This window comes from Parambassis ranga, chromosome 9 (genome assembly GCF_900634625.1).
Source record: "Parambassis ranga chromosome 9, fParRan2.1, whole genome shotgun sequence".
Taxonomy (NCBI): Eukaryota; Metazoa; Chordata; class Actinopteri; family Ambassidae; genus Parambassis; species Parambassis ranga.
Window position 1 is genome coordinate 373,277 of NC_041030.1, and position 19,170 is coordinate 392,446.

Genomic DNA, 19,170 nt, shown 5'->3' on the forward strand with positions numbered 1-19,170 from the left:
TCAAGATCATAACTGAAACTGACTATGAAGAAAAAGGCTCACATGAAAGACAACAAGAAATGTTGGATATTTCAAATGTCATTTTATTAACAATGCATCCCTTTGATAGGATTGTATGTTTTTTCTTTAGGTCATCAATGCCCCAAAAACATACTGTACACATTATACAAGGGAAACCACTATTCAGGCAAAAAAACTTAAATTATAATACAGTCTTGAGGAAAAAATATAAATAACTTTTTTCTTCTCTGGTGGAGCTCACACTATGGTACAGATATATAATAAATAGTTCGGATCTGACATCACTTCGCTGAATCAACTCTCTACTCTCCATTTGTGTAGCAGCATTATAGCAAAAACAAGCCAATGGAAACAGATCCCCATTTTCTTAAAAACCTTGTACAAATCCTTTAGTTTATCTCATTTCCTCCTTCTCACCCCAATGACAGACAGTGGAAACAGATCCTGGGGTAATATTCTTAAAATGTAATAGAAGCATGAAATGGCAGGTTTTTACAAGAAGAAACAGGTTAAAGGTGACAATACTTTTGCCATGCTTGTGAACAAGACATGCAGTGGAGATAAGCACAGAGGTAAGAAGGCATAGTGATAGGTAGCTGCAGGTCTGTGAGAATTTAGTACTAAATCTGTAGTAAGTCCTTTTACAGATAACTTGTACACCTAGCCATCTTTCTAAAGACCAACCCACCTCCTGAGAAGCTCAATTAAAATGCAACTGTTGAAGAAAAACATTAAAAGGTCCTAAGCAAGTAAAGGATGGAATAAAATAGGATTAAATTACATGCTTTTCTCCTTATGTACTGTATTAGGGTGGTATATATAATTCTTTAGAAAATATAATACTAGTGATGTTTGATTGTCTGAGATACAATAAATAGAAAAGTAATTGGCTGTTTGTGCTGACAAAGAGGCTAGAGGTTGTTAGAAGTGGTGAGGCAAGAAAAGCAAAAACATCTGGTTAGAAGAGATCATAAGTCAGGGAGGGATTTAAACCATGATGGTTCCAGGTAAGATTTGAAAATCCCTCTGTAGTGTTTTGTAGAAAATAATGCAAGTTTTGAGAAATCACAGGGTAGACACGACAACATGCCTTATTCATACCATTACACAAAAACACATTTTTAACACAGCTCAAGTCTTAATAATCCAGCTTGTCCTTAAGCATTATGTTGTTGTACTGTCACTATAAGTGTCACTTAAGATTGCCAATCCATCTTAAAACAGTAAAGGTTAAACTGCGCCCACTTTTTACTATTAGACCTAAAAGTGTGAAACAGCATTAGCCGTGTCTGATTACATTGGTTTACAGATACTGATGTACGTTATGTCCAGCTTGTCTTAGAAGACAGTTGAGTAAAAGCCATCTGTTTTTCCTTGGCTATGGTGCTCTGCAACAGAAACAAACCAATTGCTCCCCCTGTAGGCAGAGCTACAACATTAATTTCCTAGTCTCATATTCTTTCCGTGGTTTTTAAGGGTCCATGACTGCAGCTTTGGACAGATAACATGGGGAAGAAGGATGATCAACATTCTGTAGTAGGGTCATTATCCGCTTCAACAGGTTTTGGTAGCTTTGTCAGGATTGCCTCTGCTTCCTCATACATCTGAAAAATATGATGAAAATTGATTGTGTTGAATATGTGGGAGAGTATAAACAGGTGGTCAGTTTGAAAAAAGGTAGAAAAAAATCTCTTACTGGCATAAACTGCACATCCTGGAAGAGTTCTTGTATAAAACGTCTTGAGGTCAGGCGAAATGTGCAGTGAGCTAAGAGGTGAGAAACCTCAGAGTACAGGCAAATGTCATCAAACGCATATGGAAACTTCTCCTTTATCCTGAAGAAAGAAGAAAAAGACTGTGAAATCCTATCAATATTATGATATATATGTGTGTGTGTGTGTGCATTCTGTTTCGTAGTGTCATGTGCATTTACACACAAGCATTGCAGTGTAAGACTTGCATAAGCCGCTCAAGGTTTATGCAAGTGTCTCCATGACTGTGAAACCACTGCACCACCCAAAGACTCTTGTATTGTAAGGCCAACAGGGGGTGCAGAGGCATGACAACTGCAGGTATGAGAAGAAAATAGGGCTTTACGTCAGCAGTCCTGTTTCGTGTCCCTTCGTTCCAACAGAGGAGCTAAGGTTGATGATTAGGCGGAGCACTTCCTTCCGCAGCAGGACACGTGAAGCTGGACCATCTTCTGATATCGCTTTTCCACCTAAAGTGGAAGAGCGATGTCATGTAAATAAACTTACCATACATACAAACATACAAAATTACTATACTATTTTCAAAAACTTAAGGAAAAACATGACAAAAGTCCAGAGGCAGACATGCACCCAAGGTAGCACATTGTGGTTTTTGTTGTCTTACCAATGACAATGTCACCAGGTGTTGGTGTGCTACAGAGTGAGCCTTGTGACACAGCAGCATCACTGCAGCCAGACACTCCAGAGAACTTAGACTGAGGCATCACCTCCAGGCGATGGCCGCTCTGCCCCCCCCATGACGGGAAGTCAACATAATCTGGTGGAAAGAATGGAGCAGCTCTTGTATTCTGCAGAGAATTGAAGGTTTTTGTGTATAATTGACCCAGTATGTGTTGGCTCACCTGTCCGGGGTTGTGTACTGCTGATCTGTGGCTGTGTGGGGTATCCAAGGACAGTAGCACCTACACAGTAGAGACAGTTTTCTTCAGTGTGATCCTGCAGGCCAGTCTCCTCTGAACCCACCAAGTGGTTTGGGTTGTCACCTCGGGATACAATCAGCTCTGAGATGCTGAACTGTTGTTTCAGTACTGGGATTGCAGGGCGATCACCTACAGAGGTAAACACAAACGTGTATTTTAAAATATTTATTTATGATAATGAGTGTTATTGCTTAATTGGGCCTTGAATGAGTTTTACCATCTCCATCACCAAAAAGGAACCGTTTCCGTTCTTCTGAAGGAGGGCTGATCCTCTGCTGAAAGTAGGCCGAGTCTCTGATGTGGAACATATCATTGATGTCCATCGGCAGTGCGAGGCCAATGTAGTCATCATTACAACCAAATGTGGCACTAGACACCATAGAGCGCACTGAAGAGCAGCGTTGCAGGGTGCTTTGGTTAATGGGACTGAGCAGCTCCTCTTTATCAAGAGAGGCAAAGCTCAGGGCTTTCAGAAACCTAGGGAGGGCAAACGGAGAGGTACATGAGAGGATCCGGGGGGAGAGACTGGGACAGAAAAGGAATACGAAGGTAAGTGAAACAAATAGGATCAAAGCACAGACAGGGGCATGTTAATAAGCTACTGGTAAACTAGAAAACTATCAGGGGAGCCGCAACTCTGACCGACTGAAACAACACCTACTAAATGGAAGAAGAACTTCATAGAAAGGATCCGAACTATTTTCTAACACAAGATAGTGGAAATAAATGTTTTCAATTCACAGACTGAATTATCAATAGATTCATTATCAATAGATTAAGCAAGACAAAAGACCAGATTATTATGTGAAGTGATTTGAATACTTAAATTATCACCTTAAGACAATATCCTCACACTAATGAACATGTTCCCTGCCTTCAGTGCTGTTATAAAACGTATCCTTCAGTCAGTTTGACATTTAGTACATTACAGTGACTTACTGATAAAATGCATTTTATACCTGAACAAGCAGTAGTTCCATCCACAGCAACTAATTGTATCATTGTAGGGTTACAGGCATCTACTAAAAATGACTGTTCTACATGGGGCTTCTCATACTAGGGTCAGGTCATGGAAAAAGCCAGTCCAGCTGTAGGCATGGTGCTGTTAACTACTATAATAAAAAAGGTGACAATATAAAGTAGTGCTTGTAAAAGAATTTACTGTATATTTCTGCATAAATAAGACCCACAATATCTGCTGCCTTTTTAGCCAAAGAGAACTAAGTCAAACAAATGGGACAGAAATATAAGCTAATAATTCAGGAACATTATCTAATAGTAGATAACAGTCACAGGCTGCTCCTCCCCAAGAGCAGGACCAACAGACTCAGAGACTCCTTTGTCCCCCGATCCATCAAACTCTACAACTCTGCTTTTGGCAGGAGGGGGAGAATAAAGGAGGAGGAGGGAGGAGCCCGCCTGATACAACACATGTGCAATCATTTATATGTCCAATAATCCATCTGTGTATCAATAACTATGCTGGTGAGCAATGTTTGTACATAACTCCTCTCATCTTTTATTTTTACTGTACTATGTTCTATTTTATTCTATTTAACTCTTGCTCTGACTGTCGGTGTTGTATTGCTGCTGGTTTCCGAATTTCCCTGAGGGACCTTCCCAAAGGGATTAATAAAGTATATTCTATTGTATATATTCAATATATCTCTATGAGTGGCATTAGAATGTAAACCTCGAGGATTAGCTATAACTTTGGAGGCCAAATTAGGTGTTTTCAATGAACATGATGTGTCACTGAGAGCCCCGCCGTGTTGAAACAGCAGGGATCTATAAAGGTCAGATCTTCAGAACACTATGGACATGGAAAATCCCATTATTAGCATCCCCAAGAGTGAGTGATCAGCAAAGATCTAAAGAGAGATGTGTATTGGTCCTACTGAGAGTAAAATGGAATTATTTGGTTGAAATATGAACAGTTACATTTAGAGAAAGGAAAACAAACACAGCAGAAGCACCGTAATACATGTGTAAACGTGGCAATAGTGTCATTGTTTTGTCATTGTTGTTTTTGACCCAGAAGGGTTTTCCATCATTGATTTAACAACCAGTTATACCAAAAAAATCTGGACATCTCCTGATTGACTTTATGGAATTTACTCTGAGCAAAATCTCAAGAAAAAGTGGGTCATGCAGCAGGACGCCAAGCACACCAATTATTCCACAAAAAATCAGTTGTCCTTGTTTGATTCCTCTACTTTGAAGTCTAATGCTGCAGATGTGGGTCACATTTATGCAGTTGTACAGAAAATGCAAAATGGTTGACTAACTTTTAAGCACCACTGTATCTGTCTGGATTGGAGCTAGATGCTACACACTACACAGAATACTGGGTAGGCCCACCCACCGCGGCACGAGTGTTCTGGACATCCTGCGGTATGGACTTAAGACGCTGGGCTCTGGACACGTACCCCTCCTATCTGATATCCTGACAGACATAATAGAAGGTGCACAAAAACACACTTACACCTGTTACTGTCCAGGAAGAACCCTAACATATCTACAGTTGCTTAAGCAACAGTAGAGGCACATTTTTTGAAAGGGTGGCACCTGCCACAAGCAAAAAAATCAATTATCAAAGAAACCAAACACAAAGGAAGAAATACATTCATATATGATGGATGAAATACCTGCGAGGTGTTAATCTGGAGTCCAGGCTGCCGGTCTTCATTGTGATGGTATCAGTGAACAGTACATCTTTAGCAGGTGAAGCCAGAGCTTCACTGTGAGACAAAGACGGGTGTATCCTCTGCTGCTGCAGCCTCTTCAGTGTAGCATAGCCCAGTGCATCTCTTGGGCTGGTGTACATGAAACTACAGTCAGCCAGGCTTTTTATGGTGGTTACTGAGGGGGACTTGAGAGACTGAGCTCTGCGAGGGAGAGTATGCGAGGAGCCGGGTGGTACCAGAGAGACGGTGGATGATTTAGATGTGGACATGTGATTAGTCTGAGCCTGGTGGGTGAGGGAAGAGAGTGTTTTAGCAGTCTTAGCAGAAACAACAGTGTTAAGGCTCACACAGTCAGAAGAGTCTGGTTCATGCTCAGGGTGCTCAGTGTTCCCAACTGTTTCCCTGGAGGGGCTGGAGCTCATAGAGCTGATGCCACTGGTTGTGGTGTCTGTGTTAAAGCTCTGACTACGGCTTTTAAACTGAGTACCTCCACCACCTCCTCCCCCTCCTCCAACATTGCCTCCACTAGAAGAAGAGCTGCCATCTCCTACTAGACGCTCTCGGCTGGTCTGTTCCCTCTCTCGGTGGTGGTGCTCCACAGCTCCTAGACCACTGAGTCCAAAGCCAGAGCCTCCTCCTCCTCTGGCCAGTCTGCCATCCACAAGATGCTCCTCAGATCCCCCCTTGGTTCCAACAAAGGAGGTCTCCAGGCTGACTGTTGGACTCTTTGGCATTTCTCTGCCATTAAACACTGGGATGAAGACTTCTCCCATGTTTGGACTGTAGACAGACGGCTCTGTCACAGTCCTGTTTCGCCTCATACTCCCAGTCTTGAACTCAGTGGGAGCGCGAGAGCTGGAGGGTGTCTTCGGGTCACTGGTCGAACGAAGCTTCTTGCTGGGAAGGGACAGGGAATTAAGAAAGCGAGTGCGGACAAAGCGCGTGGAGGCCAGGATTGTAAACGGACTGCGGTCTTTAACTGGTTTGGAGTGTAGATAGTAAGAAGATTCATCAGACTGGTCCAAAACATCACACTTGTCATCATCTATGATGTACATGTCTAAGGAAAAAAGAGCGAGAAGAATAAGAGCCATTTGCCACAAATCCCCAACTATTTGAATGCAGTTTCTTCAAGTATAGATCATGTCCTACATACTTGGTTGAGATTCACTCTCACTGTTGTGCCGGGAGCTTGTAGATTCAGAGTTCAGACTAAGTGTGCTTGGTACTGAAGAAAGCTCGGAGGCTAGCTGTGTGTCAACCTCATCCGGAGTGACAGGCCACAGCATCCTGCGACTGTGTCTGACTGCATCCCAGCTGTACTGTTTCAACAGCTCACAACCCTGCCTGGTCTTGGCGATTACTCCCAGAACATAAACACAAGTCCTGCAGACAGAAAATGACTAGGGAAATCAAGGCACAACTTCTATTTACCTATTTTTATTATATCCCTTTAATCATTTGAGTCAATATATTTGGTACAAATGGACAGAGGAAAGCTTACCCTCGCACTGACAAAACTTCACAGTGCTGAGCCAAAGCGAGGATGTCAGGAATGACATTTTCCTCCTGCAGGAGATTAAGACCCCAGTTTGAGGAGCCAATGTTGCCCTGCAATAGAACACACACATTCAGTCATCTTTTTGTATAGTAATTATTAGGGATGCACCGAATTTTTGGCCACCGAAAATGTTCGTCTGAAAATGGCACTTTTGGTTTTCGGCCGAAACACTTTTTTCACCGAAACAGGATGTTGTTGTGATGCCGCTCCAGCATGTCTGCGGTGTCTTTTCTTACCCCATTTGAGCAGCTAACTCAAGAGATCCGCTCCTCCGATGCATCTGCAGCTGACGTTATTCCTTTAAACACAGCACTAAAGCGTCTTTTAAGCAAAGAGGTTGAAACGGACCGCGGAGTGAAAACATTGAAAAGTACACTCGTAGTCCGTCAGCACGCATTTCCCTAAGATCTAATCAGATTTTCTGCACTTCATCGTGACGGTATTGATCCACGTTATAAAGATCATACTGGGAATAAAGCAGCACACACGAGAAATGATCCAGGCCGCGTGGATGTGTAGAACCGCTTGGAGACAGAGAAGCGCACAGCGCACCCTTGAATGTTCTAAATAAATACTTTCAATTGCTTTATTCTTTGAAACATTAATAATATTAAGTTGTGCAATTGCAAAGCCTTGATTTTAGTGAGGTACGTACACAGTTATAGCCATAAATGCATTGGTACTAATAATTGGCATAATAAGTTTTGTTTCAGTGTTTCGGTTTTCGGCCTTGGATTCCTCATTTTCGGTTTTCGGTTTCGGCCAAGAACTTTCATTTCAGTGCATCCCTAGTAATTATAGTGAAAAAGAATAACTTTATACCTATTTATACTTATAGTTTAATGTAACCTGTAACCTCTGGCAAAACTATTTCCTCCAGGATTAACAAAGTTGTATCTTATCTTAACTAAGGTGACATAAATACAGCATGACTGACCAGTGCCCAAAGAGCAGCTTTAAGCTGCTTAATGCCCTCCCAGGTGTCCAGCATCGGGGAGCGGACAGTGTAGCTGAGGTCAGGAACCACATTCTGGACACACATGGAAAAAAGAAGAGATAGAACTACTGTACAGCCCAAAGAAATAATGACCAGAACTTGAAAACATGGGTGTGCTGAACTTACCTGAGCTTCCAACAGATGACAGCCAGTCTTATCATGGACCAGCTGACCATACAAGTGCACAGGGAGATAGACATTTGGTCTTTGTAACCTGGAGACACAGCAAAACAAATCAGGCTCACAATGTTTCGCTCCTTGAGGCTTGGTTGTTACAACTGCATCTTCTCACCTTTGGTTGCTACGTCTTACGTAGTTGTCTCCATCGACAGGTTTGCGATAAGTTGTTAGTGCTTCATTGAGCTGCTCCTCTATAAGGTCCACATACTTGAGGTTGTACTCCTACAATTCAGAGGAAAGTGTAAAACTTGTCACTATGTAATCTGTCTAGCTAAAAAATATCACTATGACAGTATTTTTGCTGATAACTTGTTATTACCTTGTGCCATTTATCCAATTGTTTGCTCACATAACCTCTCTCATTGAGGTAGGAGAAACCTTTAGGAATAGACAGGAACCTAAACAGTAGATAAAACATGTATGTGTATTTATTAAAGCATATAATCTGCTTCTTTATTCTTTCCAACACTGGTGCATCTTATGTTCTATGATCCAGTCAGCTGTTTTGGTAAGCCCTCACCTGAGAAGCAGCAGGAGGCCTTTGTCTCCCAGGTGTGACACAGCAGGTTTCAGCTGGATTAGAGCATGGAGGTTTGCCTGTGAAGCAGCAGAAATAAGTATAAAATAAGAAACATAAAACCTATCATCTTAATCTCTGTCAATACATTCATAAAGTATACACTATCACTAAAATGCATCCTAATTTGAAAAACAGCTCTTTAGACTCATGCTAATCTAGCAATGCCTCTGTTTTTTACCTTGTCTTCGCAGGCTTCGTCGAGTATGTCCAGGGCCTCCATGGACACAGCCTTGCTGTGGTCATGAAGCTGTGTGACCAGCAGCTCCATGCCCCAGCTACTGAAGAACTCCACACCCGCACGTAGGAGCACGCGGAGATGTTTAGTTGCATAGAGCCTGCACGTCTACTCAGTAAAACAAGAAAGATTGTGTGATAAAGCATGGGGTGTAAGATTATTATTGTGTAAGCTAGTCTTCAGTAGAGGTGGGTGCAGGATAGCTATCAGGAGCACCCATGTCTCACATGACACCTATACCCTCTCTCATGTGGCCCAGACCACAGTGGTGCACAGAGGTTTACACACAGTGTACTGACAGGGTGTCATTAAAAAAACAGCATCTTCTAAAACACAAAAAACTTCCCCATAACTAAAGGTAATTTGCATGTATATGTCACAATTGTCTGCCTTACATCAGTAGAAGCAGTGAGAATCTTGGAGAGGATCACTCTGGCCAGACCATCTCTGCTGTAGTCCAGTGTGGATACAGCAAGTTTCAGCACTGCATCTTGGTTCTTCACAGAGCACAGATTCAGCAGGCTGCCAATACAGAAAAATAAACTGGTGTCATGTTGAGCTGTTGGCAAAATGTCTGCATTCTATAGGCCTGTGTAAGGTCACTTACCACTGAAACAGGCCACATTTCTCTAGCAGTTTGACTCCCTGTGGGTGTGCAGAGAGCGTCCCCAGAAAGAGGAAGTAGTGCTGGCTAAGTGTGGTGAGAAGCCCATTACTCTGCAGACAGCGCTCAGGCTTCAGCCCAGAGGATGAGGAGAGCCACAACACCATGTCCTTCACCAGGTCCTCCAGGTAGCCCTGGCCATCCTAGAAATAGTGGAAAGCCAAAAAGGACAAACAGATTAATATGGCAAACGACACAAATATGAATGTGTCTGTTTGTGCAAAGTTCTCCAACCTCATCCGAATCCATGAGGAACTCCACAAATTGGCAGCCAACCACAGTGAGTTGTCTGGCCTTTAAGTGATCCAACACCAGCCCAGCGTACAGTTTACTACTGGGCTTATAAAAGTACAGCAGCCTTCGAACAAACCTGTAGAAAATAAGTCAGATGTCAGAAAAGCATATAACACTGTTTAAAATTGCCTTGGTGAATTACACAGAAGAGTTTTACTTGTGCATCTGTTCATCTTTGTTGTTCCTGAGGTTTACATTTGGCCACTGGGAGGAAAAAAAAACATTTTAGATGAGATTAAAAACAAAATGTCTGTGTTGCTACATGAGAACAGCCTGACCTTCAGTATAGTGGCAATAAGCAACCAGTTCCACTCCAAGTTCTGCTTGTGGTTGAGAATGTGACTGTCTCTCAGATTGATCATCAGTGCTTCTTCTGTGTCCTAAACACAAGCACACAAAACGTTTGACACTATAATAAGAATGTTATTTATCAGTAAAGTCTTTCTCTTGAACACATCCCAAACTGCTGTGCTAAACTCATATACCATGGTATGCAAAATTTGGGCACCCTTTAGGAAAATCACTGCATCAGTTTGTCACTTTTTTTTTAACATATGTTATACCTTATAGAAACCGAAGATATTTTTGTTGGCCCAACAGAAACATTTTTATTAACATTTAAACAAAACAAGGCATGTGAATGGGCACCCCAAAGAAATAATTCCATTGATATTTAGTAAAGCCTCCTTTTGCTGCCAGCCTTTAGACGCCTCCTGTAGCCACAAACAAGTCCCTGAAGTCTGGCAGGTGGTATTTTGGCCCATTCCTCCATACAAATCCCTGCAGTCATTTCCTGAAAGGGTGCCCGTACTTTTGCATACTTTTGTAGTATATAAACTGTCGGTAAGATGGCACAGGGGGAGCTAAAATTGAAATCTGGCAAAAGCACCTTGATGTTTACCTTTATGACATAAATGTCTCTGTGGACCCGAGAGTGTGAATCTCTGCGGTTATGTGACGAGACAGACTTGCGAATGATGTGGTCTAGATAAAGACTGTGTGGTTTCAAGCCTTTCTTTTTTTTCTCATGGAAACGTTTCAGATTGTTGACTGCTGCACTTGCCCGCCTGCAAAAAATGGACATACTGATTAGAATCAATTTATGAGAGAGAGCAACCGACTGCAGTTTTAGTAAGATCTGTGTTAGGGGAAAAAATCAGATGAGTACGCATGTCAGATGGTACTCACAATCGTTTCTCCTGGGGGATATCAAAAGAGGCAGCCATGTTGATGAGAGTAGGAAGGCAGTGTAAGTGGTGACTGTGGGAATGGGGAAGGATGGTGTTTGCCTAAAAAAGAAAGAGGGGGGAAAAAGCAGATGAATTTATCATTTAAAAAAAAAAAAAAAAAAGAATCAGTGTCAACTTTCTGTGTTACTCTGCCGTGCACACACATGCACATTTAGGCTTCAAAGTGCAAAACAATATTTATTAATTACACATCAATATTTAAGTGATAGTACTTTAATCTATGCAATATGTGACCTTTTTAATGTTGATATTACCATGTGCAGAAGTTCACCCAAGAGTATGGTTGCTCTGATAGCAAGGTGGTCATCACTACTGGTCACAACTTCAACAAGGCCCTACAGTACAGTGGAGAGGAGGACACAACTTATAGGCAATATTAACATTGGGTGCACAAAAAAGTACATGTGTGATATCGTTTAATGTGGACACAAAGAGCATTTAAGCCACATACGCCATACAATGAATGAAACGATGAAAAATCTGCCTCAGCTCACCTCCAACAGCCCACTGGTGATGAAGGCAGAAAGAATAAATGCCAGGTAGTTGTCCATCAGATCAGGCCTAAAGAACCAAGCAGAAAAAAAATCAAACCCACAGAACCAACAGCTATTTTGAGAACACATTTCTCATCCCCTCTCTTATCATCTCTCACCTAGAGCGGGCACGATGGGGTAAGATGACTTTGGCTTCAGCAGCCACAAATCCATCAGATAGTCTCCAGGTGTCTTGGAACCTGGCTGGGTCTGGGGCACCAGAGAACAGATTGGTTTGCAGGAATATACAGTACATACTAATAACAAAACTTATCGACACACTTTGAGCTTGTCATGTTTAGACACAGTGCATTTACATATTACAGTCATTTCTCTATATGAAAAACACCACACTCAAACACATGGAGAAAGGATACAAAGGAATTCTTAATATACTGTACAAACATGTTATCCTTACCCACACTTAGAAGAGCTTCCGTGAAGTCTTGAGTTGCAATAGGAACAGGCAGCCTGAATATCTCATATAACACCTCCAACAAGCCTTTCTGCAGGGCAAATTTGGTTAAAGCAGTCAATAATATGCATGTCTGATGCTGCTCAAATTAAATTAAGAGAAAAGGCTTGTAGTAACTTGGAAGAGAAAATAATCTGTGCTTGGATCGTTGAACTGGCCTGTTTATGCTATACCGACACAACCCCGCTAAAATGAAAGCTTTGATATGTTCTCTATCTACAGAAAACAAAATCACAAACCTTCCACCAAGAGAAGAATCCCTGTGCACTTCCTATTCTAAGAACATGTTAAAGCTGCTTCAACAATACTCACCCTTACTTCCATGTTTGGTATGCACAGTAAACCAATTAAAGATTGGATTCCAGAATTGCCAGCTTTGCAAAGATTAATGATGCCTATGTGAAATGCAGAAAAGTAGAGATATTTAACATCTGATACCATCAAGCAATGCATAAATAAACAACAATTTACAACCCTGTTTCCAAAATGTTAGGATGCTATGCAAAATGTATGTGAACAGATCATTTTCATGATTTCTAGATCATTGCAATAAGTTTTTATCTACACAGAGTGTTCCAACTGGGTTGTCCATTAATGGCACACTCACCAGACCAGGAACGGAAGGCAGCCACTATGGCCATTCTGCTGGACAAGAAACGGGCCTCTCTGTCTTCCCTTTGAGCATAAAAGATAACACATTTAAAACTGAACTACATGTTTTATACACGTTATTATAATGTTTTCTAGTGGCACTAGAAAGAAAAACACATTGCAGGATATTAAGCATCCATAAACAGAGTTTCATATAAAAGAAAATCTTAAGCATCACATTATTACTGAGCCTTATTCACATCCTCTGGCAAGTCATTCTGGAGTCAACAGTCTCATAACAAAAACACTATAAAAACACTATAAAAACCCTCAACTTTCTCAAAGCACTGTTACCAATATTGGAGAACAGCAGTCAACAGAGGAAAATGTCAGACATTTAGTCTTTTTGTTTTACAGTAACAGTGACACTCTTCATACCCAAACACACACTTACTTGAGTTGCCCTTCAGCTGTGTCGGCATTATGACGATAGTGAAAATCTGTGAAAGGCGCGAGGATTTGCTGGGGGACAGAACACAAAGCATACAAAAAATGAATACATACAATATTTTAATTAATACAGCACAGTGCTGTATTAATTTTCAAAAATGAAATGGAGGCATTCATAGATATGATCAATGATAATCAAGCGCCTTGCTTCTGTCTGGTGTGTTTCCAGACAATAAGGCCTGAGAGAATAATTATGGTAAATTTCATTGGAGAGAGATGAGAAACGTCATCTATAAACAGCAGCCTTCTCTGCATTTATGTGTGGGTGTGTATACCTCCAGTTCGACGTCAGCACGCACATACTGGCGAGTACATGGGTGGTTGAGTAAATGCAGGACGGTGGTGATCAGTGCTTCATTGATTCGACTAAGCTGACAGTCAATCACACTCTTAAGGATGGTGCTAAGGCCTCCTCTTTTAGCCACCACCTCCGGGTTTTTCAGAGCTGCACAAGCAACAAATGAATAAAGAATGAATATGTGATGATAACCACTGACTGACTGAGTATCTATAAGCTAAGCTCACACACCTAGCTCACAGACAATGGCAATGGCAGCACGGACCATACGGTCTCTCTCCTGCAGTCCATCAGTCCCCACAGCAATTAAAGCGTTTGCCACAGAGGTGGGGAACAGCATTGCATTGACTGTGATAATCTGCAGAGGGAGTGAGAGGACAGACATGAGTCATCAAAACAAGTCTAGACAAACAGGCAAAAAAATAAGTGCAGTGTTCCTTATAACTAATATATTTCTAGAACAGTACATAACAGTTACAACTTAAACACAAACGTTATGTTACAGCCTGTGTGTGTCTGTGTGTTTGTGTTAAAACAAGGTTTACAGTAAATTATAGAGAGAACTATAAATAACCTCTCCTCCAGAGTGGTGTTTGCCATCCACAATGGCACTACTGCTAGCCCCAGAGTCTTTTTAGTGGCAGTATGCTGGCACATAGCTATGCAGTAAGGCCAAAGTCCTCCAGTGATATGACAGCAATTCTACAAATGGTTAAAAGGAAATAGAAATTCAACACAACATCTTTTGTTACCTTTCGGACTAGTCGTAGAGCCTGAGTCCTTTCTCCCTCGTTGCTCTGCTGGATGTCAATGCATCTGAAACAACCCACAGGAATAATCAGTCTTGTCTGCCAATGCATAACACTGATTTTTAGCAGATATCCTATATGTTATTTTTTATATAATTTATCAAATTAGGTAACTTAAGTTGTAGTGTTGACAGAATGCTAATGCAAAGGAACGACCCTTAAGGACTAAGCTATATGTTTTAAGTTGGCAACTGTCATTCTTTCAACTGGATATTGCAGGTATATATTTGCACACATGCACACTGAGTGAAGAGTCCAACAACATCATATGACAAAACTCTAATCCGTGAAAAAGAGTCCTCTGCATGCAGCCCCTAAATTAACAAAACAGTGGGGGTACGAAGTATGCATCATGTGTTCTGGTGTAGTTGTAGCCTAGTCTTTAGTGTTAGTGTAGACTCCACCTGTTTTCCAAAAAAGAAAAGAAAAGAATGCTTTGACTCTCAGAGCAGCTGAGCAGTCCTTTTATACTGCACACAGTATTAGTTGTATTATATATGACAGTCTTCATTTGCCTGGATTGTACTTGAATGTTTATTAATGTTTAGAATTTATTAGGTTTTATTCTACTCTTACTACTTTACCTTATTTCATATTTCTAACCTGTTTTTTGAGTATACATGGAGCACCTGGAATGCAAGCAATTTCCCCCTAGGATCAATAAAGTAATTCTGATTCTGATGTCTGACAGATGTGATGAAAGCAGGACCTCACCTGGCAATCAAATAATCCACCTGGAGTCGAAGGACTTTCTGCAGCACACTGGTGTCTCTAATGAGGTAGCGGAGTGCCCGCAACCCTGCAGCACGCACTTCCTTAGCCTCATTTAGTAAAGCTAGACGCAGACTAGGGATAAGAAAAAATACACAAATATATGAAACTGCAACATGAATAATGTATTTACTTGTGTTATCCACTCAAACTACGAAGTGTGCAAAGATAAATATTGCTTACCATATAATGATTTCTTCATGTGTAAACCCAAAGTTTTCCTCACGGTGGCCAATGCTGCATAACAGCTGTAAGAGATTCAGAACAAACTATTGAATATTGTGTGACTGCATGAACATGGGTTGGATAGGAGGGTTAAGATGAAAGTAGACCTGGCTGGCATTACGGCAACAGTGTAGTATTTGTCAGCAAGTCTGGCACTCTTTGTTACGAAGGTATAAGTAAAAGTGAAAGAAAGAACTTGGACCTCATAAAAACGATTGCTGCACTGTTGTTGTAAATAATAGATCAGAGATAAAAATACAAAAGAGCAGAAAAAAAAGAAATTACACAATTTTCACTTGTGCAACAGGAGCTGCTTCACCTGACCCTGTGATTCAGGAATAAGCGAGTCCAGAAAATAGATGGATGAAATACATGCAGTATACTATATTTGTAGTATAGTGTTCTGACCTTCTATTCTATATTATTCAGGTGGAGGGGCGGTTGTCCTGATATCCCATTCCGCTTGTTCTGTCCCTCTCCTGTTCTATCTCCTCTACAACTTGCATTCAGAGCAGAGGTTACATCTGCTGCATGTCGTAACCTGTAAACTGTGACCCAAAAACTGACACTATTTTAGAGCTCCCCCTAAATTTCATAAAGTAGGCTTTCAGGGGAGCTTGTGTCCTTTTCAGGGGAACTCGGCTCTCCTTAGTTCCCCCGTAAGTCGAACACTGAGTGTAAGGAAGCAGACAATCAGCTCATCCAGTGCCTGAGTGTAAGTAGAAGACTGCCAGCCTATTCCAAAAAATGAATGTTATAAAGAATCTAGCATGGTAAGTTAAGGAATATTTTTTAGCTAACCCTGCCCAAATTATGTCAGTACAGGTCCAGCTTGGCAAGGAAACGGCCTTTGAATGGACAAGTGTCACAGCTTCTCCTTGGAGCTTCAGAGAGACCTCATTTTCCCGTAGGAGTAATGGCGGTCAGTGGACAAGAGCACAGGACGTCCCTAAGATCGGCGTCAACATTCTGTAGGAACTCAAGGAGGAACAAGTCGCCTCCCCAGACACTTATGCAGGTGCAGCATGCCTGGCACTGTCAACATGTGCGGCACATGTTCCTTCAGGAAAGTGGCAAAGCAGCAATACCTCCCAACCATAGCAGAAAACTGGCACAGGCGAGGATGAATGAACAGTAAATTGTGTTTAACCAGGAGGTACTTGTTAAAGCGCTGAACATCGGGAGATGGATATTTGTGAGGGAAAAACACTAAAGTTAATTTAATCTACACAGTACTGCCTGCACTTATTCTTGCATGACAGTGTTACCTTTATAAAGTTGTTCAGGTGGCCCAGTTTTCGCATGTTACTGACTCCATATGATTTGGCCACATTTTGAAGGATTTCACGGAAGTTTTCTGACGGCTCTGAAAGAGAATGGGAAGGAAAATACAATGTAACCAAGGAAAGCATTAAGCTATTGACATAATATCAGTCGATGAACCGTATTTGATATGTTGCAGGAAGGAAGTTGGTTTAGTTGGTCATACTAACTTAATGTATACAGTCAAAACAAGCTTGAGACAGTAAAAGGCAAGACTTGAGCAGGGAAGTGTTTTTGTTTTCAGTTCCTTTCAATTATCGTGTACCCAGTGCCAAATGTACTTGACAAATGTCAAATGCTATTTTAAAACAGAGGAAACATTCTTTTCTGAATAAATTTGTGCAAACAAAACCAAATGGCTATATTTAAGTCTTTAAAAAAGGGAAACATGCATAGGTATGCTTTTATAGCCAAATTCTGCAAATGGAATGCTCACCCTGCAAATAGATTTTAGAGCTTGGGTATGTCCTAGGTGGAAATATTAATGCAAAAGATATTTGGTTTTATGATCCTAAACTTGTGCCCACAGCCAAGATTGCCTTTTCAGTTTCTGTCCGTGGCAAATGCACAAACCACAAATGAACCATCCAGTCTCTTCCGCGGGTGGGAGGGGAGCGGGCTACATTTTACAGACATTTCAGATGCAAAATGTCCCTAATGTCCCAAAATGTCCCTACATGACACGTTGTTACACCGCCGGCAGGGATCGGGCTCTGCAACTGCCGCTCCGTGTAAACAAACTGGTATGCAGTGTTGTTGCTGGAACAGCAAATCAGCAGGCTGACCAAGCTGTGCAGCTGTCTGCCACAAGAAGAAACACCCTAAACACTAATCAGTGCACAGCCTCGAGAACCACTTTCTAAAGCAGGCAGCGATGACCAATGCACGAGTACAACACTTACTGCTGTTAAGCTAAATAACACGGTATCTAATCCACTCGATCAAAACAGTGTCGTCATGGCTGGTTAGCTGTGGTAGCTAGCTAACGCTAGCTCAGCTAGTTAGTTAGCATGTTGCCGCCTCATATTATGGTATTAATGTCAATCTTTTAACCCGAAACAGAAAGGAGAATTGACGAAGTAACTACAGCAATGCAGGCACAAGTGCGCAGACTATCCAAATGTTCACATGAAAGGGGTAATGTTTGCAAAAGCCCCCTTGTTCTTTTTAAACAATAATCGCTTTCAGGGTGATGTGATGGAGCCTCTGCTTACCTCTGGTCAGATCCAGCGGTACGTTCTCTTCCCCGCTGTCATTCCGACCTGTCAAAAACACACACCACGGATATGCTGAGCGATCACTCCGGTGTCATCAAGTGCACGACAATATCAATTTAGCAGTGCCCCACTATAACAGCTATCAGGGAATCGTATTTTTCACACTTACCTCGCATCCGAAGACTCCGGATAGGACGGCCGCGGAAGCTAGCCGCCATGTTTCCAGGAACATACACAACACCGGAAACTTCGTAGCTCCTCGCGAGACAACACAGGTCGTCATCTGTTAGCCGCAGAGCCCGTCCACAGACCTGGGGCCATCTGGGCCCTACTCAATCTTCCTGTAACCGGGGATAAAAACATACATCCTACCTGTCGAGTGCATTATCGTCGGAAAAGAGGGAGCAGTCCTTATTATTATTGGGCTTATCATTCAAAAATCAACTCACATCTAGACATGATAAAAGTATTTATTTTTTCATTTGGCAGTCACATACAGAAAATGTGATTTATGATCAAACATTTCCCCAAACAAATATAAAAATGATAAGCAGTTGTTCATATCTGTCAAAACATGTTAGCTTTGTGCTGTCTTGCTCAAAGCTCAGCACTGATACAGAGATATGTATATACAGGCTGTAGTATTACAGTCATTGTTTATCCGTGGGCAATGTTGCATTCATATGGACACAAACATGAAATGATGACTATGGTGGCAAAAAACTCAGCAGTCTGATCCATGGTCTGTACTAACTCGATGGTCCTCATGGTGTCTCATCCATTGATCAGTGGCTTCATAGTCTGTAAGAAAATATGTGTTCATAAAAAAATGAGAAGTATATGAGTACAAAGTGCAGTGCACTCTTGTCACTGGTACCTACCTTCTTTAAAGTTCTCATAGATATTAAACCTGTGTAAAATTATTTTTTTAGATACATGAGATACTGTCAGGTTACATGAAAGATTGAGAGAAGCAAAAGCAGTTTGTAGAAAGGTCTTGGTTTCAGGTTTAAAACCAAAATGGTCAACATGTTGCCAGAGTGGGCAGATATTATTTAAATTAAATACCACAATTTATATGTATGTGACTGAACACCTGATTCGAAGTAACATTGTCTTAATTTTTGATCTTCATTGACCTCTAGTGTCTCTCTGCTGCTATGATTTAATTAGCTAGTAAACCTAAAACAGAAAAACTGTACAACCTTTCCTTCTTCTCTACATCATCATAACCACCATCTCCGCCAGCTGTGTACA

The 19,170-nt window shown here is 41.4% G+C and overlaps 1 protein-coding gene across 2 annotated transcripts; it reads right to left on the minus strand.

Moving 5' to 3' along the window:
* Window positions 1–62: 62 nt before the first annotated feature.
* On the minus strand, window positions 63–18,181 carry LOC114440802 (rapamycin-insensitive companion of mTOR-like). 2 transcript variants are annotated; one of them, XM_028413313.1, is made up of 38 exons: window positions 18,083–18,181; window positions 17,911–17,958; window positions 16,642–16,739; window positions 15,332–15,396; window positions 15,092–15,223; window positions 14,321–14,384; window positions 13,800–13,926; window positions 13,546–13,715; window positions 13,215–13,282; window positions 12,777–12,844; window positions 12,482–12,564; window positions 12,113–12,200; window positions 11,814–11,904; window positions 11,656–11,722; window positions 11,416–11,496; window positions 11,100–11,200; window positions 10,813–10,978; window positions 10,190–10,291; window positions 10,069–10,115; window positions 9,852–9,987; window positions 9,561–9,760; window positions 9,349–9,475; window positions 8,897–9,061; window positions 8,659–8,735; window positions 8,458–8,536; window positions 8,251–8,360; window positions 8,085–8,172; window positions 7,899–7,991; window positions 6,905–7,011; window positions 6,557–6,786; window positions 5,362–6,460; window positions 5,079–5,159; window positions 2,931–3,238; window positions 2,636–2,842; window positions 2,398–2,550; window positions 2,119–2,242; window positions 1,718–1,856; window positions 63–1,625 (listed from the first exon to the last, which is right to left on the minus strand). In XM_028413313.1, the coding sequence occupies exons 1-38, from the start codon at window positions 18,129–18,131 to the stop codon at window positions 1,545–1,547; spliced, it is 5,319 nt and encodes a 1,772-aa protein (XP_028269114.1). In that variant the 5' UTR covers window positions 18,132–18,181; the 3' UTR covers window positions 63–1,544. The 2 variants fall into 2 exon arrangements, with proteins under 2 accessions (XP_028269114.1, XP_028269113.1); XM_028413312.1 differs by lacking the exon at window positions 5,079–5,159 and having other exon boundaries at window positions 2,931–3,190.
* Window positions 18,182–19,170: the final 989 nt, after the last annotated feature.

Bases quoted from the DNA above. Each gene is read 5' to 3' on its own strand.
- LOC114440802 (XM_028413313.1), bottom strand. From the start codon at position 18,131: ATGGCGGCTAGCTTCCGCGGCCGTCCTATCCGGAGTCTTCGGATGCGA. The intron at 11,905-12,112 runs GTAAGGATAACA...CTGGTGCCCCAG, and splicing joins GGAAGCTCTTCTAAGTGTGG to ACCCAGCCAGGTTCCAAGAC. The intron at 8,361-8,457 runs GTAATAACAAGT...TCTGAATTGTAG, and splicing joins AATTGGATAAATGGCACAAG to GAGTACAACCTCAAGTATGT.